The 24,621-nt window shown below is 44.1% G+C and overlaps 2 protein-coding genes across 3 annotated transcripts; both read right to left on the bottom strand.

Moving 5' to 3' along the window:
• Positions 1-221: 221 nt before the first annotated feature.
• On the bottom strand, positions 222-18,535 carry IVD (isovaleryl-CoA dehydrogenase). Of its 2 annotated transcripts, none has more exons than XM_069804371.1 (12): positions 18,350-18,535; positions 16,128-16,217; positions 14,124-14,175; positions 11,155-11,324; positions 9,596-9,689; positions 8,989-9,125; positions 7,839-7,935; positions 4,617-4,710; positions 3,357-3,438; positions 2,859-2,963; positions 2,132-2,204; positions 222-1,989 (listed from the first exon to the last, which is right to left on the bottom strand). In XM_069804371.1, the coding sequence occupies exons 1-12, from the start codon at positions 18,497-18,499 to the stop codon at positions 1,856-1,858; spliced, it is 1,278 nt and encodes a 425-aa protein (XP_069660472.1). In that variant the 5' UTR covers positions 18,500-18,535; the 3' UTR covers positions 222-1,855. The 2 variants fall into 2 exon arrangements, with proteins under 2 accessions (XP_069660472.1, XP_069660473.1); XM_069804372.1 differs by lacking the exon at positions 18,350-18,535 and adding an exon at positions 16,501-16,622.
• Positions 18,536-18,664: 129 nt separating this feature from the next.
• Positions 18,665-24,329, bottom strand: KNSTRN (kinetochore localized astrin (SPAG5) binding protein). Its single transcript, XM_069804373.1, has 8 exons — positions 24,183-24,329; positions 22,979-23,111; positions 22,772-22,828; positions 22,443-22,542; positions 20,612-20,726; positions 20,243-20,304; positions 20,020-20,094; positions 18,665-19,123 (listed from the first exon to the last, which is right to left on the bottom strand). Exons 1-8 carry the CDS (start codon positions 24,244-24,246, stop codon positions 18,992-18,994), a joined length of 738 nt encoding a protein of 245 aa, XP_069660474.1. The 5' UTR covers positions 24,247-24,329; the 3' UTR covers positions 18,665-18,991.
• Positions 24,330-24,621: the final 292 nt, after the last annotated feature.

The raw sequence follows: 24,621 nt of genomic DNA, 5'->3' as shown, positions 1-24,621 counted from the left end.
GCTGGAAAAAACATGGGCAGCCCGCAGCGCTGGGAGGGACGAGGGCTGAGGGGTTTGGGGCTGCGCAGCCACCCTTACTCATCACAGCAGGAATCTGCTACCCGAATCGCGTGGGCAAATCCAAAAACTCCTGCCTGCCCTCAGGCTTTCATGGGACACTAGACTGGGCTGTAGCAGCTGCAGCAGTTTTGTGACTTGCACATACAAGAGCAGACAACATCTGTAATCATTCTGTGATAAAATATAAGTGTCTGGTCACATAAATAAATTCTTAACATACAGTAACACACTTAGTGTTTCACATGTGACATGCACTTCACTTCAAGGCTCATTTCCAAAGCATTTTCAGGCGCAGCTCAACAAGATATTCTTGACAGGTCACCTCTGTCCACTCTCTGCTACCTCCATCCAGGGATTAAGGTTGAAAATCAAACCCTGGGACACCTCCAGAGTGACAGCCATCCACCACAGCTGAATAAACATGAAGCTTTGGAAGAAGGCACTACCACCATGACTTCAGAAGCTGTTTCTATTTCTGGATAAAGTGAAGTTCTATAACTTCTATAAACACTTGGTGACCTACCTGGCAATTCAGGAAGACGAATTTTTCTTGAATCTGTGGCATTTTAAAATTCTTTTTAGTCTACCATCACCTAGTATAGATAGATGCCAACTACAACAACAACAAAAAAAACCAAACCACAAAGCTTTAAGCTCCTTTTTTTTTTTTTACTGGCAGATTGCCTACATGGCAACTGTTTAATTAATTGTTCTGTCATATTTACAACATCTGATTTTTCTTTGTGATTCACTCTTTAAGGCTGGCAGTATACTGTGCCATTTTCTTTAATAAGGCTAGGTAAACTTCAATTTGCTGCATATAGTATGCACTGAAAACACCCACAAATACTGCTGTGCTCGCTCTGACTTCTTTAACCAACTGAAGGTGGAGTGTGAGTACATGCTTTTGATAAAAGAACAACCTTCAGAAAAAAAAAAAACCAAACCAAAAAACAAAAACAAATAACCCCAACCCAAAAAGTCAACCTCCTGCCTGCTTCATTCATGGATGTCACAATACAGGTCTGACATTTTAACTGTTACCAGAATGATGGATGGTGACACCTCTGAATGAATAACACAGCAGGAGGTAGTCAATCAGAGGAGCAAAGACTTGGGGCTGTGCTAAAATATCTTGAGAAGCAGCAGGAATAGGAAAGGAAGTATGCAAAGAAACAGATGTGGTATTTTAATGAGGTTTTAGGAATCATCACCTAAAACACTGCTTGTGCATCAATGATGCTTGAGTGTTCATGACAGCCACCCCCATGATGTGGTTGGTGTCAAGTTCCCAAAATGGAAGTTATTAATCCCATTGGAAGGTCACAGTGGGAAATTTCACCTTCCACTGGTAATATTGTAAAATGCTAGCTATTTAATGGCACTCAGTTTTTTTAAAAAGAACAAAATTGTTCCCTCTGTGTCCATTTTTGGGGCTGGGGTTTGACTTTCTTTGCTCAGCAATGGCTTCCTCTTATTTCAGGCATACTGCTCACCAGCCTGCTTCAAAGATGGCATGTTCCCTGGATGAACCTCAGCCCCATAACACTGAGAATCAGGATGGCTTATAAACAGGATGATCATGAGAAGAGAAAAAACACTTTTCCTTCCATGCTACCGTCCGATTCATTTTGTCAAAGCCCAGTCCAGCAGCATCTGTTCACAGAGCAGACAGAAGAGAGTCCACAAGTGACGATCCCAGAATCACAAGCAGGAAGAACAAGAATTGTGCGCTCCAGCCTCTATGGTCAAAGGCCTCATGGTGGTCAGGGTGCTGCCCCTCCACTGGCAGACGTTACTTAAAAGTGGCATTAAACGCCCTGCCAATGATAAGTCTGCGCACTTCACTGGTGCCTGCCCCTATCTCATAGAGCTTGGCATCACGAAGGAAACGCCCCATGGGATAGTCATTGATGTAACCGTTCCCACCTGCAATCAAAAAGAAGTTAAAAGTCATTTCTTCTCTCTGATTTCAGGGGCTGAGGGTGGGATGGGAGAGAGCACTGCTCCTGCACTGCGCTTGGCTCTCTCCAGCAATAGCTCAAAGAAACGAACACTGCCAGTGACTTACCCAGACACTGAATCCCATCCAGAGCCACCTGGGTAGCACACTCTGCTGAATACAGGATCACTCCAGCACAGTCCTAAAGGAGAGTCACAATGATGACAGTCAGGAAAGGTGTCACCTGCCCATCTCCAATCTCCGTGTTGCTCTGACCTTTCCATTACTCTACAGACACCTGCTAACAAGCCTGAACTACCTGATCACAAAGGCACAGGATTCATTCCCCAGCACATAGGAAGCTGCAGCAGTCTTTCTGTCACTACAGAACACTTGTGTCAGGTCTGTAAAGGCCACATGAAGATGAAAAAAAAAAAAAAAAAAGTGCAGCAAGGGAGCCAGTCTCTCACAAATGCACATCACACCCACAGGAGAGCAAGGTGATTTGATTTGGGATGCAGGGCTCTGTGCTTCAACTGTTAAACACTCAGTCCCCTCCTTTGATAGAGGTGTGGTGACAGTGCCAGTTGTGGAGATGACAACACCTCCGAATGTAAGGGCTACAGCCCCTGACAATAGCCAGGATATTGTGTTTGGGCTTCTAATAAACACCTACTGATGCTGTTAAATCTGTTGCCTTGTAGAACAAGGCTTTCTTTTTCTTTGGGGGAAAAACCCCAAGCACTTAGGGCTGTCATTTTAACCGCCAGTACACAACCTACACCCTGCTCACAATCTGGGACCAAAGGGAAAGGAATTCCCCCAGCAGACACTGCCCAGGTAGAAGCAAGCTCACCTTTGCATTGAAATGGCCCTGGTCACAGGCCTTTGCCACGTTGTAGACATACTGCCGACACGCCATCAGCCGTGTGTACATATCAGCCATTTTGCCCTGCATGAGCTGCATGTCGCAGAAGACGAGAGACATTAACATGAGCAAGGGGAAGATTATTTTCTGCTTGAGCACCAGGGATCACCCATCCCCAGGCTACCTCAGAGAAACTAGACAAATGAGAAGATGTGGATTCAGCAGACATATGAGGGAGCTGGAGGTTCTGTCAATTCACAGACTCCCAGATGTCAGTCGCAGGCCCTCACCCACTAACACTGGCCTCAGGTAAACAGGCTCAGAGATCCTTTCACCTTCTCACCGCATCATTACATCATGCAGCCCCAGCACAAATTCCAGGCAACTTTCTCCGTGCAAAGCCCTCCCACAAGAGAGCTCTTTGTCTTCTCATTTTTAAAGAGAAAAGCAAGGCGACAAAAATTACCAATTGCTTTTCTGCCTCACCTGGAAGTGGCCAATTTTCTGTCCAAATGCTTCTCTGACATGTAGGTATGGAATTGCATGGTCAAGAACAGCTTGCATGAGCCTAAGAAAAGCACAGATATGCAGGAAAAGGAAAACAGAACTATTAATAATAATTAAACCTTGGAAGCGCAATCTAAAGCAAAAAGGTTCTCATACCTAAAATGATATGCTGCTGTCTTCCTATAGCTCCACTCAAACAATGCTAAGAATAAAATCCAAAGGTCTCATTTTATTCCCTAGTGCTCTACACATTGCTCATTTGGGACATCTTGTGGTAAGGTCTTACCTTCTTAATTCAGGGGACTGAGAAAAAATGTCAAAGAGCTTTCTTAAAACTGTAGCCAGGACAGTTTGTGCTGCCTTTCATCTCCAGAGACTACCAACTCAAGAAGTACTAGCCAATACCATAAAAAAAGCACAGACAAGAAAAAGAAGGGTGAAAAACTCTCCTTCTGCTTTGTGGAAGATAGTTTTTCCACATGAGGATTAGTACAGAGAGACCACTTGGGAGGACAAAAGGACTGTAGGGTAAAAATAATTACCAGGGAGCTTAAAGGCTAAATAAATGAAGAACAAACCCTTTACCCAGCCCAGTGGTCCTTCTGTGTGACAGCCTGGATAATGTTTTAGATTTTAAAGAATCAGTAACGCAAATAAGCTGGTTATTCCCAGAGTAATACACACTGTAGGGATACCCAAGCAAGCAATTGGGGACCAAGGCAGATTTATCATCTCTGGAAATGTTTACATCAAGACTAATAATTTCAAAAGCATGCTCTGGAGGGTCTGTGGCCTGTGCTACACTGGAAGGCAGAGATTTGCAAACTTTCTTTCTGGCATTGCTTCTTCTATCCCTTGCCCCTCTGCTCCATATAGATGTTTTCAAAGTGAAAAAAACTGCATGAGGAGTAGAGAGGTGACGAGAGCTGAAGGAAAAGGTGGAGCACATGCAGAGCAAGCTGTGGCTGCCTGGGAGTGCAGAGCTGAGTCCCCTCCATCAGGAGTCACAGCTAGAGCACCCAGCAGCTACAGGATCTTCCTGCTCTGGCTTCCTTCCCACAACTCCGACCCAGCTGCCTCCTCCCAGCCGCATTTCCTCTTCTCTCAGAAGCTGCCCCAGTATTTCAGTTCCCCATCCAAGTTGTTTCCTACTGAGATCTGCAATCCCAGTTGGAGACCCAGTGGGGTAGGTGATTGTGAAGGATACTTCTGGCGTTACAAAAGATGACAAACCCTTACCCCAGTGGCCCACCAGACAGCACGAGTCTCTCCAGGTCCAATCCACTCATCAGAACGTAGACTCCTTTGCTCAGTGTCCCCAAGACGTTTTCAGCTGCAATTGGCAAAGGAAAGTGATTTACTTATGTGCAAAACTAAGATAAGCTATTGTCTGAGGGCTTGTGTTCACTGGGGAGAAAATTCAAACTTTCAAGTCCCCTTCACCTTTCTTTTTGGCTTGAGACCCAAACATTCAGGATGAGCTAGACAGGCGCTGAGTTTTGATACATATACTTCCTACCACTGAAATGTCTTTCCAATCCAACCAAAGCCCAAAAGACAAAGGCAGTAGAGGCAGTAAAGTGTGTCTACAATCACTGCTATTCTCTTGCCTATTTTCTAAGAGTAAGGTGCTCTCCAGAGATTTTCCAGCTCAGCATTTGTACCAACAAGAACAGCAGACTTAATAGCCTGGGAGGACAAATTGGGAGTCCCCTTCACCATCCCATTAGTTTGTGCCTAACCCAAACTGACAGCGTTACCATCTGATGTCTACTGAGTGTGTATTTGAAATGAATGCACATCCAGGTCTGATATGCTTGGGTCACCTCTCTGAGCATTCCCAATACAGGAACCAAAGCTTACACAGGCAAGCAGTCAAAGCTCACCACTTACCACATGTTGGAGTGATATATATTAGTCTTCTGAGATTGGAGAATACAAATAACCATTATCCCCCCTTCTGTGAGCGGCTGAACAGAACATTGCAGCTGTTATAAATAAACACTTTAAAAAGACAAGTAGTATTTCTGTGAAAACGGAACAGGAAAATAGCCACATTAGATAATGGGCTGAGAAAAAAACCTCAAGAAACTCTTTCACTTTGGGACAATCTAAAGTATGCACTGATGTTAACAAGCATAAAAAGAGAAGCAGGAACAAAAATATCGGCATCTCGGTAAGGCTGTACTCTTACAATCAGGAGAGAACTTAAAGACTGACAACTGTGCTTTGTAGCTGGAGAGATTGTCCACTGATCACACCGCATAGAACTGACATTTGCTTCAGGCTTTGATCACAGAATCACAGAATGTTTTGGGTTGGAAGGGACCTTAAAGATCCTCTAGTTCCACCCCAGCTGCCATGGGCAGGGACACCTTCCACTAGACCAGGTTGCTCAAAGCCCCGTCCAGCCTGGCCTTGAACACTTCCAGGGATGGGGCAGCCACAACCTCTCTGGGCAACCAGTTCCAGGGCCTCACCACCCTCACAGTGAAGAGCTTCTTCCTTACACCTAATCTAAATCTACCCTCTTCCAGTTCAAAGCCATTACCCCTTGTCCTATCACTACATGACCTTGTAAAAAGTCCCTCTCTGGCTTTCTTATAGGCCCCCTTTAGGTACTGGAAGGCTGCTGCTATAAGGAGCCTTCTCTTCTCCAGGCTAAATAACCCTAACTATCTCAACCCATCCTCATAGGAGAGGTGCTCCAGCCCTCTGATCATCTTCACGGCCCTCCTCTGGACTCGCTCCAACAGGTCGATATCCTTCTTATGTGGAGGCCACCCGAGCTGGATGTAGTACTCCAGGTGGGATCACAAGAGATCCAGAGGTGTGATATGCAAAGTGAAAATGATACAGGACTTGGATAAATGCAGATAGTCTCCTGAAATAAACAATCTGTTTTTCAGGGGCACAAGCTCATGGACTGCATTGTCTCCTGCTTATTGAAAAGCACATTGATGTAATGTATGGAGAAATGCAGCCTCTGCAGGGCCATCATCATGATATTGGAACTAGAAAGAGGAAGAAGAATGAAGCTTGGCTTTCAGAGAAAAAGTTCAAAAGCCCCACAGACAAGAAAGAAAAATACTAATAGCAAACATTACTTTGAAGAACAGAACACAAACGCCAGCATCAGTAATAATAAAGTGACAAAGCTGTTCATGAGTAATGACATCTTGCAGCTAAAAAAGGACTGAATAGCCTGAACACTTTCCTGTACGTCCCGGGAAAAGGGATGGATAGGTATGTGGTGAGCTGGAGGACATGCGTGCTGACTGCACAAGGGAGGCAGACCTGCTGGCTGCATCACAGGAAAAAAAGAAAAAAAAAAAGTTGGGGCTCTGAACCAATGCAACATGACCAAATGAATCCATGGACAACAGTTACTATGAGAAAAACACGAGCCACTCAGCGGAGCATGGCTGACAGTGAAACCCACGTATTTTAAAGTGGATGGAATTGCAGTGCTAGAGGACATCTTGACCTGAGAGAAAGATCCTGCAGACATATGAAACAGCATCAAACTGGTTCAGCTTCCAAGGCAGAAGATCAGAAGCAGCATTAATGGCCAGAGTGCAAAGCATGTTAACTTTCAACACTGCAATGATGTTCTTCTCTGAGTGATGAGAAAATGGAAATCCTGTTACCATGAGAACATGCTGTTCTGTACGGATGATTACCCAGGAGATGATCTGAAGACTGGGGCACTGGCCTTTCTGACTTCAGAGTGGAGGGATCCAATAAAGTTAGAAATGTCAGATTTCAGCTGAAACTCTTCCACTTACTGCAAAGCAGCTTTTGGTGGTGTATGGGGAGCAGGAGAGTTACTTGCTCTGCCAATATGCAATTAGCATTTTCATGAGTCCAGATAAGGCATCTCCTCCACTTGCTGTATAGAGGCTGTAATTTTTCTATCAACAAAAATAGCCACCAGAGTAACAAAAATGGCCATTACTGTGGCCCCTGCTGTACTAACTAACGGGGGAAAGAAAAAAGGGCCTGTCCATTCTCAGGCCCTGACCCCAAAAGAACTCAGAAATGTTACAGGCAAACCAGAAGTCTGTTGGATAGTCTCCAGTGATTTTGGAGAAAAAAAACCAACCAAACAACTTCAAGGCAAATAAGCTCTCCAATATACAAGATGGGAAGCTCTAATGGAAATAAACAAGTTTCTTTGGAAGCCTCACATAGGCTTTGCAGAAGCAGTCGTTAAGAGTTCGGTCCATGAGGGTGAAACAGGAGTGACCTAACAAGGGATGTGCTCATTCACTGCAATCCAGCAGATTGCACTTTTCCAGTTACACCAGCTCTCTTGTGAGGCTGCCAAAGAGCAGATAACCATCTGCAAAGCCCTCTAGGTCACAGTCTGAACACGCATGTAATTAGTGATCCAATTTATCTGATCAAGAAGACAGGAAACCAGCACATGCATACTGCCATGATTTCAACCCAACTCACCAGGGATCTTGCAGTCTTCAAAGATCAATTCACAGGTATTAGACCCTCTCATTCCCAGCTTATCGAGCTTCTGGGCTGTGCTGAAACCTGGCATTCCCTGCAAGGTCAAGACATTCAAAATACATTTCAAATCTTAATTCTGACAGTCTAAATAAAATCACTACATGTCTGTGAAATTTCCCTGACCACATGAACATGCATAGGGTACCAGAAGGGAGTCCAAATAAACTGCCCGCTCTGGGAACAAGAATGGTGTAAGTGCAAGCGCGGAGGAAGCAAATGAGCAGAGAAACATGCACACGTCGGGGGTACGTATGAACTGAGTGCATCTATTTTCTAATGCACATAAATATTAAATAAATAAATTATTTGGACAGCTGCCAGCACTGACTCTTCTCGAGTAAGGGTTGCAAGCTTTGCCAGTAACTGAACTGTTCTAATCATTACATCAGGTTAAGTCCATCAGAAGGTTTACTGATCTCCGAGATTTTGTATTTCCAGTACCATTTACTTTATTACAGCTTCCTTGTGGTGACAGAGATGTGTATAGCATAGCCTCAAATAATTAAAAGGGAAGGAAAAAACCCAATAGATTCCTGTTTTCCAAGGGCTCCCTGTTGAACAGCCTGTTTCTTCTCCCTTTGGGCTGCTCTGCTTTGCATGCATGTTTGGGTCATTTCAGGATTCCAAAGGGGCAGTGAAAGAAAATGGGAGAAAGAGATGAATGGAGCTATTTTATTGTTTTGACTTAAAAAAAACCAAACAAACCACAAACACATGAAGTTAGATAATAGGATAGTAGGACATATTTATAAGGCCTCCAATATCTCTGGCAATTTTTGGCAGCACGCAAGCCCTTTTATATTACAATCTCGTCCGTTCTCTCTACATTTCTAGCCCTAAAAACTGGTTACATGCTTGGATACCAAAATCCAGGAGTGCCCAGCTGACAGTGCAGTATGCCATGTCACTGGGGCAGAGGACTAATCTCATGGGTTTATAAAATTCAGGCACAAAGTAGTTTGTCTCTGAGCAAGGGGCTGACAGATGTAGAAAGAAAACTAGCTGGCTTCTAAATGAGCCAGTTAGGGTGAAGCAGTTAGCTTTAAAAATCACATTACAATAAGCTTGTGAGAATTATTAAACCTACCCTCTCCACAATGAACGCAGTTATACCGCGGGAGGCTGGAACAGCATTAACATCAGTTTTAGCATAAACGATGAGAACATCTGCATCTGGCCCATTGGTGATCCAAAATTTGTTCCCATTCAAAACAAAGTAGTCTCCTAGAAGCAAAGAGCTGCAATCTGTTAGCTCACAACAGAGCAACACCTATATCCTCACTCTAATTATTTCAAAACAGGCTTCCAAGGATGCTCTTTAAGACCCCCACAAACGGCAGGCACAAATCCTTCCCAAGTTCAAGAAAACTCATTTCCTTAGTTTCTGGAGTCCAAAGACAGTTTAACAAATGCCTGACAAACTAAGGCACCTACCACTGGTTCCATCATACCACCAACCTCCACCACCACAATCAGAAATCCACTTTTAGACCTTCAACCACCCACCTTGTGTCTTCACTACCTGGCTTTTTCACACATTGAGTCTCCTGGGAGGCAGCACAAGCCTGCAAATATGGCCTGGTATACGCAAGACTAAGCACCATATCTCAGTGGTGTTGGGAAGGTTAGTCTAAATTTACAGGAGACATTATTTATGCTGGCTATCTATCCAGGCAGCACGTGACAGGCTTTACCTTTTTTATCTGCTTTCAGCTTCATGGATACAACATCAGATCCAGCATTGGGTTCACTCATTGCTAAGGCTCCAATGTGTTCCCCGCTGATTAGCTGGAAGACAAATATAAGAAAGGAAGGAAGAACAGTAGCATTGTTTCTGTTCCCTCTTTAGCCTGCCTTCCAATTTTTTTTTTTTTCTGCACTGAATCTCCACAGTAGCTGTTCTATGCAAGAACTGCAAACGAGAGCCGTTGCTCCTGGTAGAGTCCTAGCAGGGAGCTCCCTTGTGCTGCTGTGCTGAGGGAACAGAACCAAATCACAGTGGGGCAAGAAGGATGACTCAACTCATGTCTGAGCTAGATGAGTACAGCCCTGCTTATAAAACACCATCTCCAGGAAGGTGCCAAAAGAACCATGCAGGCAGCCATATGCCTTTCACAAGCTCCTTGTTCTGCACTTTATGACTGTCCTTTTACATAAACAAGAGTTGTTCAACACAAAAGGCCAATGAGGGGGATGAAAAGAGATTGCAAAGTTCTTAGCAATGTTCTCATAGCCCAGTCCCCCCACACTCGCACTACAATAGCATATGGACACCCTCCTTCTGTGCCTGCTCATACCAGGCTCTGGCATAGCTGTTGCTTCCTCTTCACTGTTCCTTTCATCCTGCCCTTTTCTCCTTGCCTTTTTTTTTTCCTTTTGCTCCATGTGTACTTTTATCCATCTTCTCCTCCTTTTGATCTCTTGTTTTTTAAAAAAGAGACTCAATGCTTAAGATACATGTTCAACCAATTCAATCCATCAGTGCATTTCTACAGAAGTCTTATGATATGCTCAAAACTAGTTAAGTACCATTAAGTACTCTGTCATGAACCAAGACAAGTAAGAACTAAAGTGATAGCACATCTCATTGGAAAGCAGTTACTGAGGGCATTAAAATTCACCTGAGCAGCACTGAGGACAATTCAGGGTTACATATCAGCATGCTGCACAATGCTTTCAGGAAGCGACACTGAACTTTGCGTGTTGTTTAAATCAAGTTTCTTGCACTGATAATTTTGCTGAAAATTTCAGTAGCTGGGATTAAATGTACTAGTTAAGTTTTTCCATGCATTTAAATACTGAAATCTGTTTAACATGCTTTTGAGTCACAAACATCAATGCCCCAAATGATGAAGTTTCACATGTAGTTAATTAGCGTAGGCAAACCAAGAATTTGGGCAGTGAGAAATGGAGAATATAAAATAGGAAAACAGTGACTTTCATTCAGAAATCTCAAAACAATTTGGGAATTTGGAAGAATATCATCCAGTGTCACCTCAAAGCCTCATTTAGTAACACAGCTCCAGAAAGCTGGACTATGTTGCCTACAGGCACAGGCCAAGGTCAATATGGATTAACAGACAAAAAATTAACAAGCTAGAGAAGGGCAAGTTTGGCAAGTACAACATTTCCTAAGGTTGGGTGGCTGAAATCAGCTAGTGCTTAAGATGCTACACATCATGAAAGACACTCATCCTTGCATGCAGCCAAAACCCAAATGTTTTCCAGTTCCACCCCAATTCCAGCGACATACCTTGGGCAAGTACTTATTTTTCTGGGCCTCATTGCCATTACGCACCAGCTGGTTGATACAAAGATTTGAGTGGGCACCGTAACTAAGCCCAACAGCTGCTGATGCACGAGAAATTTCCTCCATCACCAGCACATGGTCCAGATACCCCAAAGCAGATCCACCATATTCCACTGAAGAGAGAAGAGAAACTTCATGTTAACCACCATAGAGTATATGACACACGCACAAGATCCCAGTGGCGGGCTCAGCTTTGTTTGAGATCTAAGAGACTTACAAGAGAGCTTCTGGTTTTGACTGATACTGTCCCCGAGCTGGGCACCTCTGGCTTTCCCCATCCTCTCTAAATTTCAGTTTTCTTATCTTAAAGGCACAGTGATATTACTTCTTCAGCATAATCAATAATTTACTTGTACAGCATAGTTTTATACATATAACATGCATAAGGGTACATCTAAAACGTGCTACCAACACTTGCACAATAGCGAGTCCTTCTCATCAACCATCCTTAAGTGCAACCTTAATATTATCATGAAGATTAAATCACAAGGTGGCAACCTGTATTCGGTGAGAGGACAAATGAACACAGGCAAAGTTTTTAAAGTCCAAGTTTGTCCTAACAAGGACGCCTAAACAAGTAAGGAATCCCCAAACTACTCAAAAAGTGGGGCACTAGGGACTTCTCTAAGCTCACAAATGTGCAGGAGACCAGCATTTTGATGGGTGGCCGATTCAGAATGAGAATGATCCATAAATGTAACTGCTATAATTCACCAGTAGCAAGAATGTGGATTTCAAGAGAGGATGAAGTGAGACGGAGCAGCATGACCATCGGAGCTGGCAATCTAGCGAGGCATGCTGAGCTGAGTCTAAAATCGGTGGTAAAGATAAAAAGGCGCACAGTAGAACAGGGAGAGAGAGAAGGCAGGAAAAAAAGAGAAGGCTGAGAAATGCATAATGGCCTTGAGCAGCTGACAGCCTACATAAATATATACATATATATACCTACACACACATTTATATACACACAAATACAGTCACATCCCAATGTAAAAGCTTTGTTCTACAGGCAAGAAGCAAGCGATTGTACTGCTAAGATTAGAACTAAAACAGAAGGATGTAAACACTGCAAAGTAGTCAGGGAGGTAATCCAGGAGCACTTACTCGTCATCAACATGAATGCTGTAAGCAAGCAGCAACAATGGTAAGAGCAAATATGTTTGTAGGCTCAGAGTGGCCAAAGAGCTGAATGCACAGCCTGGGCTCAAAGAGGGCTACTGCCCCCAACTCATCAAATTAACACAATAGCCACTGGCATTATATGCAGTCTTATCTCCTATGTCACCCGTTCTGACTCATGTCTTTATCTACAGGGCTCTCTACCCTCTGAAATCACTTCTCTCTACTACAAATAAGAGTTTGGGGTTTTACTATCAATATCCTAAAAGACGGGTTTAACAATTTCTCATATATGCCAAAACAAGAGTTTTCTATTCATTCCTATGGAACGGATGGGTTTGGTGCTCTTGCCTCAAGAACGGAAAGGTAACTACCTGCTGTAAGCAGTACTGGCCCATGATTGCTTTGTACTCCAAAAGGTACAAGAAAATAACCCTGCCAGACAACTTCTCATATAATACAAAACCATAGTGTGATTTAGAATGACACTGCCCTTTCAAAATTACTCTTTATATATGACATGCCTGTAGTATTATTCCATGGTAGCTACATATTTGCATTTTTTAACTTAGCTCTTTATAAAAGAAATGGAAAACTACATCAAACTAACATAGCTTCTTAGTTCTAAAAAGAAAACAAAAAGCACTGTTATTTAAAATGCTCCCTTAAAAGACTTGATCCACTGGTGCCCAAATATACCATTTAATTGAGCATACACCCTCATAAGATTTCACATTATCTTCACATCCTAAATCCCAGTCTCCACCTCCTACAACAAAACCAATGGCAATAAAGAAACTGCACATAGCTATACAATCAAAAATAAGGCAAAAAATTCTGGGCATAGGAGGGTTTTAGAGGTAAATCTTTGAGGAAATCAAAAAGGACAGGACTCATGAGGGGACGGCTTATTTATAGTGTGGGAAACTGCTGTAAGCCTCAGGCACAACATCAAAGAAGAAAGAAGGTAAGAGTGAGAAAAAACAGGAGCAGCAGTAAATTGGGAAGAGTAAAGAGAAAGAAAGCAGAAATACAGACTCTTTCAAGCAGACTCAGTGCCACTGAAAGAAATGCAGAGGCATTATTTCAACACATTGCTATTCAGCTTGCTTCTGCAGAAGCCTTTGCACACACACATCTAGAAACACAGACTTTACGATGGGGAAATAAAGGCCCCATTGGCTGCTTTTCTCCACTAAGGGCTTCTCCTCATTACACTGTGTTAGTGCATTCAGCATGACCACAGCAGCCTCGGTAATCTATAACATTAATCAAAACACTTTTCAACTAACCTGGACAAGGCTGAATAAGATTTACCCTGATTTTTTCTGACTGGTTGGATGTGGTCAGCTCTCCATTAGCTATCACAGCTTTTCACAACATTGTTTTATACCCTCTAACTTCTCCTATTAGAGATGGATGTTTGTTCTAGGATACTTTTATCTATAGCTCTCGTTCTTCAAAACTTGCAGCAAATGCTTCATATTGGAGAAGCGCAAACATGTTCAAGTTGCCTATATGTGGAGAAACCATTTCTGAAGAGAACTTTTAAATTGTAAATGGCATTTTGTAATCATCCAGAAGTCTAACAAGGAAAAAAGGATTCTGATTCAACGAAGAATAACAAAGTTGCCAAAAAGAGTTTTTAAAAAACATGAAGATAGGAGCTTCTGGACAAAATGGATGTCATATCATGGATAAAGCTGTTATGAACTGGACAGGGTGAGTTTAAGTAGGCTCTCTTTTGTTTGAAGAATCACCCACCAGAAGGTAAAACGTGGGAACAGACTTACCAGGAGCTGTAATCCCCAGAACTCCCAGTTCCCCAAGTTTCTTCCAAAACTCCTACAAATACAGAGCAAGCAATCAGTCCAGACTCGCTGTCAGGGCATCAGCATAAGAAGTTTTCCCAGGTAGCTCACCAGACACATCAGTTTACCTTATTCTTGTGATATCTCAGAGATAAATACAGCAATACCTATGCCTCCTGCAGCAGCTCCATCCTTTGGACTAAGGACCCAGACAGACTTGACGATGCTAGTTACGCTACACATGGGAGTAGTCTGTTGAATTCAGTGAAAATTCACAACCTAAGTTTAGTTCTGGAAGGACAAGTCCTAATATTTAACTCATTGCCTGGTTTAAGGAGAACTTCGTTGAATTAAAACCTCCCATTAGGGAGTGTAGGTTTCAAAACCTACACTTCTACGCTTCCATATACCATCTCTTGCTAAAGATTATTTAGGATGTTATGACTTGAATTTATGCTTGTCTTTTTACTTCACACATCCTTGTCACCGTGCTTTGGCAGTACTACGTAAGCCTATCAGCCTGTGGCTGCCTCAAAGAGTGGTTAGCATAAGCGATCCATGACTGAAACCCTGGAAATACTTAGAAGAGTTGCTATTAGCTGGCAGTTTAACTCCTCAAGTAGAACAGAAGCTGATAAGTAAAGCCAAAGAGGCCTCCTTAGGAGAGGTTAAAAAAATGGGAATGTTACAGCTGAGGCAGACAGAGGTGCTGCCCGCCTTGCAGGTGGTACGAGAAAAGTTATAAAAGGTGACCACAACAAAGAATTTGAGAACACTTTGGACTTGTGAAGCTAAAGGAGTCAAATCCACAAGGGCCACTCAAATACATAACCTGTAGGTTTTCAAGACTTCCAGGACACGAGACACACATGGGGACTGGATAGCATTACTGAGTTTTGCTTAGTTGGACATGTATGCTACAAAGTTCATCTGCTAGAGGACAAGACCTCCTTGACTGCTGACTCCTCCATTTGCCTATTACCCAGATTTATCACTCTGGCAATACCACCACTCAAGTGACAGCTACAAGATTCGAGGCACAGAGCTGCTGGCTGACTTGAGACATACACATCAGCTGTGTCTGGCACACAGCATCCAAGAATAAGAGGGAAGCCATGACATAATACAGTAGCAAACGATGTCACCAACGAGGACCACATGTATGCTGGAGGGGCCATCTCTTCGCTGCTGCTTCAGACTTGCAGCTTCTCCTCCGCAACATGATGGACATGCAGGTGAATGCTTGTCACATGGCCTCAGTGTCCAGCGATAAGAGAGTTATCAGTGAATAGTCTCCACAGACTTCAAAAACTATTATCCAATAGCTCTGGATGACATCTGGTGCGCCAGACTAAATTTATATACTTAACTTCAAAGCTGCGCATATATCCCTGAAAATGTCAGCATCAGAGCTCCGGGAAATCCTAGCAGATGTTCTGAGCTTTTTAAGTCTTGTGGAGCTTATGAAAACCAATAGTTAGGTCTCTCATTTTCATCAATCAAACCATCCTATTGCACAGAATTTGTTGTTTTTATTAGGAAGGCAAGTTTCAGCTCAACAGTCAAACCACCCTATGTTTCAGCATTTACACACAATATTTTCACAACAAATTTGAAAGGAAACTCAGATGTCCAAGAAAGGGTCCTAGCTAGGAGAATACAAAACACATATTAGAGGAGGAGTCTGAACAGAGCCAAGCAGAAATACCACTATAAGAATCTAAATGAGACCATTATCAAACTTTTTTTTTTTCTTTTTTTTAATTGCATGCTGGCTGGGTTCTGCCCCAGGTTGTTGAAGTTTTGTTAACAAAAGACAAAACAGGAAATCAAAAAATTGTTTTCTCTATGGCTTTCAAGTCTGAAAAGTTAGTGCATATGTTCCTGTGGTGTGGACCAGGATTCTTTGTCTGGATTAATGTACAGATCAAAGTGCAGACAGGCTTTCAATATCATCTATTTTAAATGCACACATGAAATACTTGCCCGCATGCCTTTGAATTCATTTTCCTGGTCAATCTGTTGGGCCTTCGGAGCCAAATGCTCTTGACAGAACTTTGTCATGGTCTGTCTAAGCTGGGAAAAGAGATGAGAAGAAACACATATGTTACATCTCATCAATATATTGTCATCTTCTTCCCTAGGATACTGCTAACATCACCCTGACAGGTGACTCCAGGATCCCAAACCCAGAAGCACAAGACGATAAGGAAACCGATGTTTCAGGTTACTGGCTGAAAGACCATATGGAAGGCCCTTTAGTCTTTAAAAGAGAAGATACTGATGTACTCAAGTTCCTTTCAGCATTTAACCTTAACAGTCTTACTCCAACATGAGAGAATGCTACTTAACTACTTGCCTGCACTAGGGCTTCAGGGGATGTTTTTGGTCAGAAAACTCTGAAAGCTGATGAACAGAGCTTATGATGTATTATCCCCATCCAGTAGCTGCTTACGGTTTCATTTAATTATATGCAGATGCCTGTAATAAGCATGCATACTAATTAAAACATATTAGTGTATCAAACTGGAACTACGTTAGCTAGCCTACTATTTTCTACAGAGGGAAAATTTGATAAAGTCAGGTATGCTCGTTGATCCAAGCATTAAAAAAAAAAATCTCAAAATCTTTTTCTAAATTTTAAAAACTGAATACTTACATACACGTATTCTGCAGAAGTCTCTACACATACTAAGAAAATATATACAGTATCTTTTGAAGTGTTTTTAATATGAAAATTTAAAAACTTTGTCTAGATATTATGGTAGAGCTTAATAATCCCATTTTTGCTTTTTGTTCTTTATTCCCACAAATTAATGCTGGTGAAGGAACAGTCTTAGAGACGGAAAGCCTCTGCTGTATAACCAGAGCCTGTAGAAGGGGCAGAAGTAACAAACCAAAATATCCCCACGCTTCTCTGTCTTTCTCTCAACACCACACCCAAAGCACCCTCTTTTTTACAGTTAAGAAGATATGTTAGTTTCCATGGCCACCTAGACCTTGGAATCCAATACGACCAAACAAGCTTTCCCCCTGTTAATAGATTTTAAAACCTTATAAAAACCAAACCCAAAACACATTAGATACATTTCCATTGTTACAAAGTTGACAGCAGGGAACTTGAGCGTAAAGCCTAAAACCATAGTAATAAAAAAAAAACAACTTAAACAATTAGAGATTGAGGGATAGACTCAGACATCCTTGATACTCTAAGCCAGTTTTTAAGTTACAGTGCTGTTACTTTACAGCTTCACTAGCACTACTGAAGATTTCCGATTTTTTTCAGCTTTTCCACCAGATAGATATGAACTACAAGAATATTTTCCTCCTTTTACACCTGCTGAATGTAGAAGCACAAAGAAAAATCAAGTTAATTTGAGCTGATAAGGCTATAAACCATGAACACAAACTTGGCAAAGAATAATTCTGCAGTAAGAAAGGAGAACAAGTTTATTCTGTACATTCGTGTGCTTGCACTGTCATAGAAAGTAAGGCCATAGCTCCAGACCTGAGAAGCACCAAGGAAGAGAGTTTCGTTGGCAGCAGCCTGTCTGGACCCACCCTCTCAAGACACCACCTTTGACTCTGTGCCTTGGGGCAGCAGGGAGTAAGTGCTACGATGGCTAACACTAGGCTGCTGTCGAACACAGTAGGAAACAGTAAAGCTAAAAACTATTATCCTGAAGCTTTAGGTCCCCTATTGGGCAAAGGAACAAGCTGGGGGAGCTGCAACACCTCTATTTGAGAGGATTTGACGAGACCCAATTAATTTGTTTCTTTGGTGATACTGTTTCTGATCAAATAGGCCCAAGCTGAACACCGTGGACTTTCTTTTACGCGTCGTGCGGTGTTTTATCGTGAAGAAGCGCCTTCCCCCGACGAGGAAGAGGCAGAACCACCGGGGCCCGCCTTTTGGCTGGGGCCCGGCCGATCGCCGCCCGCAGCTCCCGCCGGACACGTGTCTGGGGCGCGCCTTCGCCGCCGGGCTCCGCGCCACGCCCCCTCTGCGCGCCCGGGGATAGGCCAGCTCCCCACAGCGGCGGCCAATCACCGCCCGCCATCCCCGGCACACCCCCGCCCCTCCCGGCGGGGAGGCGCGCCGCCGGGGCCCGGGGCCGCCCTCCGCCACCCCCGCCAGCCGCAGCATGGCGGCCCGCCGCCGGCAGCGCCCGTCCGCGGGCAGCCCGGAGAGGCGGACGGGCCCCTACCTGTCGCTGCTCCTCGCTCAGCCCGTTAACCGTGTCGTCCACCGCCAAGCCCGCGCAGCCCCGCCGCAGCAGCCCCAACGTTTGGCGCCGCCGAGCTCCGCGCAATCCCGCGCCGCCCACCGACCGTCCGATCACCACCGCCGCCGCCATGGCCGTTCCCGGGCCGGGACAGGCGCGCAGGCGCGGCCCGGCCCCGGGAGAGCGGCCCGCCCCGCCGCCCGCCTGCACCGGTGGGGCCCGGAAAGCGGAGGGAGGCGGAGGTGGGCGGCGGCGGCAGCAGCAGCGCTGCCTCGGGGAGGTAACAGCGTCCTGTGCGTCCTTCCAGTACGTTTAATGGGTTAAAAACACGAATAGTTACAACAGGCTGACCGATCGAGGCGGATGAGCCGCTCAGCAGCAAGGCGTGCGGTAACAAAAAGGTCCAGGCAAGGCCCCGGCAGATGTGGGAAGAGCAACAAGTGCTAGCACAGGCAGCCGGGCCGGCTTTCCCATTCCCACCCCCCCGCAGGTGCTGTCCCACCAGAGAGCAGGGACCTGCTCCTTGCTTTAATGTTAACAACTAGGTTTGTGAAGCAGAGAGCACTCAACTAGGAGTAAAATGTCAAAAAAAAAAAAAAAGACAGTACAGTCCATCCTTGTGCCTCACATAGCCAGGAGCAGCTCCAACTCATCGAGCGTTGCTGAACATTCCTTAATTTCTGCTTGAAAGGAGGAATGCTTCTCCAGGGACCAGTGTCTCTCTTCTTCCGCTGATTTCCACTTAGCCATTGCTGTCTGTGTAGAGAAGTCACGGCACACGACATTTTACTGACACTAAAGTACAGAATAGCAAAGCCAAGTTCTAAAGCAGCTCCAACTAAAGCATTTGAACTCTTCAGCAGGGTCTTGCCTGCTAAACTTAAGATCAGTCTACCTTCACTGGGATAGCTTGTACCTCTGTTCCTTGAGGAAAATGGCAATTTACCTGTGACCAAAGTTTAGGAAGTCTGATATAATAGCAGTTTCATTGACTAGCTCTTAAGCTTCTTACCAAGAATTGTAGAACTGTAATTTAATGACTATTTTGGTCAGTATATAGACAATATTATTGATGCTGCTTGTGCTTGCATACTACTTAGTTCCCGGAGAGACTACACCCGAGGTCACCGGTCTGCAACAGTTCCCAAGTTAGATCAAATCTTCCGAATTCCAGTGTAACAGCCAGACTGGTGGATCAGCATTCTGGCAGTGGTGCTTACAACCACCTGCAACAGTCTTGAAAACTCTCACCTGCAAGGAGCTGGTCTAAGCAGAGACAGCTCCATTTCCAGTACTGACATCCATCTTTACTTTGGAATTGATTCAGTCTAACTTGAAAGCTATCGGTCATTAATATCACTTTCACCTTCTACCTTGTTTCAAGTTCAATTGTATACAATTCAGCTTGAAATGACCGAGATGAAAATTAACATTACCCTGCCATAAACTTTGCTTTAAGCCCTCTATTTAGAAGGGGAGCAACACATACAGTTTCCTTAATGCATGTATAACAAAACATGAGTAATACTGCAGACTTTTGCTGTCTAGTTCATTTGGAGAATTGAGCAGCACTGGGAGGAGCAAAATAACCTTCAAATTCTCACTCAGCAGCAAGCACTCATTACCTGGTTGAGTCAAAGTCACACTCTTACCTGAAGCACCTCCTTTTCTTTTGCAGCTGTTTGGTTAAATAGCCTCAATTCTTCTATGAGCTTCCCAGTTAACAGCTGAAGAGCCAAAAGGAAAACAGTTTAATATAATGCAAATAAATGCAAGTCTCAGCAGCTGTCTCCGCAACATCAGTAGAAAAGGGCAATAGCACACAAACCTCTCAAAGCCCATTTAACTCCTATCGCTATTTCAAAATTTTCTTACCATTGTCTGCTTCTGGCATTCTTGTGTCTTTTCTTCCTCCTCCAAAATGTTGCTGCCTGTAACTAATTTATGAGGTGCATTAGTGAACCTCTAATATACAGATAGCTTTGTTTGTAAGAACTAACAGCTTTTCAAAGTAAATTTCTACAGCAAGAAAGACTAAATTATTTTCTAAGTTTGTCTGGGACAGGACATACTACAGGAATCAGCTTTTTCTCTTAAGCTAGAAAAAAACCCATCCCCTGGAGTTACAGCAGTATTTCCTTTGCAAGGAAGCAGAGTCCAAATGTCTTATGAACAGTCACAATGGGGCGGGAAGAGTTCTGAAGAATGAGTACCAGGATGGTATGTGAAATGCATAGTCCTTACCAGGATCAATGCTTCTGCTTTCTAAAATCACCATGCAAGTCTCCTGAAATTTCTTGAGCTTCTCAACTTCTTGTACCAGGCTTTCATTCTCCTCCTTTAACTCCTTTATAATGCCCTGTTATTAAACACAGGTTGCAAGTGAATCAAGTTTCCAAGGAGATTTTCTCCTCGTTAGTCAGTAATACTGAGTGTGATGCTAATGGCTTAACAAGTGCTCTGCTAGGACCAAGAATCAGATCTTGCCCTTCTGTCTCTACTACCATAGCAAATTAGTCTTGCAGACCTTTACTCCTGCTTCTTGACAGGATTAATATGTTTATCACATCTGCATGTCATAGCCATTACCAGAAAAATTTGACCCTAGAGATAAATTCTTTCTAGGGAATCCTAGCATATCTTTTCTTGTGCTTCCTCTCATATATATAAATAATTCAAGCATTTGATGCATTGAAGAGCATAGAAACATTGGGAAGAAAAGGGCATCTTTGAATCTTTAAGCCACAGCGCTTTTCCCTACACAGTTCAGATATTACCAGGCAATTGGATAAGCTGATCAACCTCACAAGTTGAATGCAATTCTCCAAGAGAATCAATAAGTATGTGGATTAGGGTGATCCAGCTGATAGTGTCAGAAGCTTTTTGAACATTTCATAGGAGGTCTCAAAGGCTCTTAAAGAAATCAAGCTGTGAGATAACAGGAATGATCATCTCACAGATTAGTAACTGGTGGAGAAGTAGGAAATAAAGTGAGCTTTTACAACTGAAGGTTGCCAGCAGGGCCTCTTGCACATGACAGAAATTGTGCCAAGTGTGTCCTAGAGTGATCTGTAAGAGGCTGTGAATAACAAAGTGCCTATTCTGAATCTGAACTTGATTCAAGAAAGTCAAATCTGTTTGAAACAGAATCCACTGAAGAGTTCCAGCTTTCTTCAGCCTTTCCTCCAGTCCCTTAATCATCTTAGTGGCCCTTTGCTGTAGTCTCTCCAGTATGTCCATGTCTCTCTTCTACCAGGAGCCCAGAACTGGACCAATACTCCAGGTTTGGCCTCACCAGTGCTGAGCAGACAGGAAAAAACTTGCAGAAGAATACAAAGACACTAAAAGATTAGGCAACAATATGATACAAGAGCACATGAAGAAACATAAGCTTATATAAACTGAGCTTTGCATTAAATACTCAGAAGAAAATGAGGTCAGGATCCCTCAAACTTAGTGCACAGCAGTGACCAAAATCCAAGTAGAATGTTCTTTGTTACTGAAATGAGACCATACACATTCCCGAACCTACATCTTCAATACTGTATGCACTTTCACACCACACTACGTGATGGGTTAACAAAGCTAGGAGAGACTGGGCAAAAGGAATAAGGAAATTGAGTAGCTTATCTACCATATGTTAGGAGCTACAGAAGAAAAAGAATTAATAGACCTCAAACCATCAATGGCAAGTGATTACTTATAGTTTCTCTTGATGTAGGTAGGAAGCATCTGGCAATATCAAGGCAGTTTTAATAAAATTTCATGCAAGTGTATAGCTGTGAACTTGAAATATTCTCCCACAATGAGTTTAAAATGGAGTTAGAGCTCTGATAACTATTTAACAGTGATCTGGATGCATTATCCATCCAAATACATCTGCAGCTCTGCTGATTAACAGGTTCTAGCAGATATCACAGGTATCAGAGGAGAAAAACCCAGCCCACCCAAACTCTACTGACTTCCAATGGAGACAGGAAAATGAGCAAGACAATCCTTTGATCTGACCCAGTAAGGATCAGAATATAGGAACTACTCAATGATTTATTTATTTCCCCCCCACCCCTTTCCTTACCTGTGCTCCTGTTAGTCTGGAATATAGCTGTTGTTTGGCTGTTTCTAACAGCTGATTCTTGGTCTTCAGCTCTGATTCTAGTTTGTATCTGTTGAGAGGTCTGTAGAGTCAAACATCAAAGATTTAGGGGCAAAAATATCAGTATTATACACCTTCTCTTTTACTTCCACAAACATGCCCCTTTTTGAAGCATTTGCTCTTGTTTCTGACCAAGAGCTTTAATCAGCAAACTTGGCAAGAAAGTTGTACACGGGTGAGAGCTCATCATAACCCTCCAAGAGGTATCATTACTGCATGAGGGCAACTAACAGAAATTTCAGGAAACATACCCTCTTGTAGCTGTCTTCTTTGAAAGCGGTTCCACTTTCTTGGCAGATTTAGGCAACCTTAAAAGATGGGTAAAATACAGTTACCAGAAGACCACTGAATTCTTTCAGATTACCAAGTCTGTTGGTCCAATAAAATTTCCAGAATGCTAAGCCGTCTTTAGGATGTTTGCCAAGTAGTAAAGCCATCAATATTTTACTTTCATTTACCCTTGGTTTGTAGCTTTGAAGACACCATCTGCAGGAATGTTTGAGCTAAAGTTAAAATTGGGATCTTTGTTGAACTCTAGATCTGCTGTTTTGCTGACGCACTGTTTCTTTGAAGGAAAAGCCATTTGCATTTCTGCAAGAAAAAGACAACAATGAAAACACTACAGTCTACATGAAACCACCATAATATGCAGAACTACTGGATTTCTTACATCTTCAATTTGAGCTAAATCACAATTATATGTGGCTAGAATGGAGACTTGAAGGCAGTGACAACTAAGGGCAGTCTTCAAGTTTAACCCAGGATTAAGGGTCCAGAACAAGCCACAGATAGCTCAGATGGTAGACAGTGTTAAAACACAGTTACTAGGCTAGCACTAATGAGACAAAGTTTGAAAGTGATAATAGAGGCATGAGAATAAGGGAGGTCCCAAGATCAAGCAGACAGTATGCCACAGGGCTCCAAGCAAAGTTGTTCAGTACTGGAAGCAAAACAGACACAGCCCACTTGAAGCGCTCAGCTAAGAGAGCTTCATACTTCAATTCACTATGAGTAGGTACACTCCTAAAATAACACTATAGATAAGTAGGTTTCTATGTAGAGCTTATTTGGCCTTAAGCCACAGCTGTTTGAGTATATAAAGCTTTGTTCACATAGTGGGTTTAAGAAGCTTCCCCCACCCAAGGTATTTTTCAGGTGACATACCCATAAGCACTAGAATAACATGGCAGTTTCCCCCGATGCAGACTAGCTCCCAAGTTTTTAACATTAAGCCTGGCTGCCTCACGTTCCTAAAACGCTGTAAGCAGTATCAAAAGCCTTATAGAAGCAAGAGCCCCCGAAGGAAAGTATCTGTAACCTGCGTGGGCCGCTGCGTGCAGTGAGCGGGAGACGCGCTCTCCTGAGGCCCAGCACTGCCCGGGCGGGCTGAGCCGTGAGGCAAACAGCAACCGCCCGCCCTCCTCAGAGGGCAGAAAAAGAGAGTTAACCGAAGCCGTAGAGACAAAGCAGTCGAATAAAGCCGGCAATTAGACTTCGCGACGGCCACCTGAGACCAAGGCAGTGCCGGAGCTCCCTAACAGACACCGCTCCCCCCGCCCCCGCATCGGCCTAACCCGGACACCAGCCCTCCGCCACCTCGGCGCCCCACCGGCGGAGCAGGACAGAGCAGAACCCTCCTTCCCTCCTGGAGAGGACACGCACCTGCGGGCGGCCCGGCGCGGTGAAGCCCGCTGTAGACGGGGATGCGGGAGGACTCCCCCTCCATGGCGGCCCCGCTCCCCCCCTCAGCCGCCGTTTGAATCGAACGGGCCGCCAAACGGTCGGGCGGCCCGCGCGCATGCGCAGGAGCGCCTCTCCGCCTGCGCGCCGGGCCCGCCCCGCGGGCGATTGTGCGCGCTCCTCCCCTCAGAGAAGGAGCCGCGGCCATGGCGGGCTCCCCGGGCGGGTTTGACGGCGCTTCACCTCGCAGCTGCTTTCAGGGGAGGCGGCCGCCGGCGGGGAGGGTGTTCCCCGCCTCCCGCGGCCTCGCCCTGTGATTCGGGCACTCGAGGTCCGGAGCCCTCAAAGGCCTCTGCGGCCTTGGTGGAGTCCTCCCCGGCTGTGCTCTCAGGGCGCCGGTGCTTCGTTTGAGGCGGTTAAA

This window comes from Haliaeetus albicilla, chromosome 16 (assembly GCF_947461875.1).
Source record: "Haliaeetus albicilla chromosome 16, bHalAlb1.1, whole genome shotgun sequence".
Lineage (NCBI taxonomy): Eukaryota > Metazoa > Chordata > Aves > Accipitriformes > Accipitridae > Haliaeetus > Haliaeetus albicilla.
Note: the sequence above shows the minus strand (reverse complement) of the source record. Positions and strands in the feature narration are given on the sequence as shown.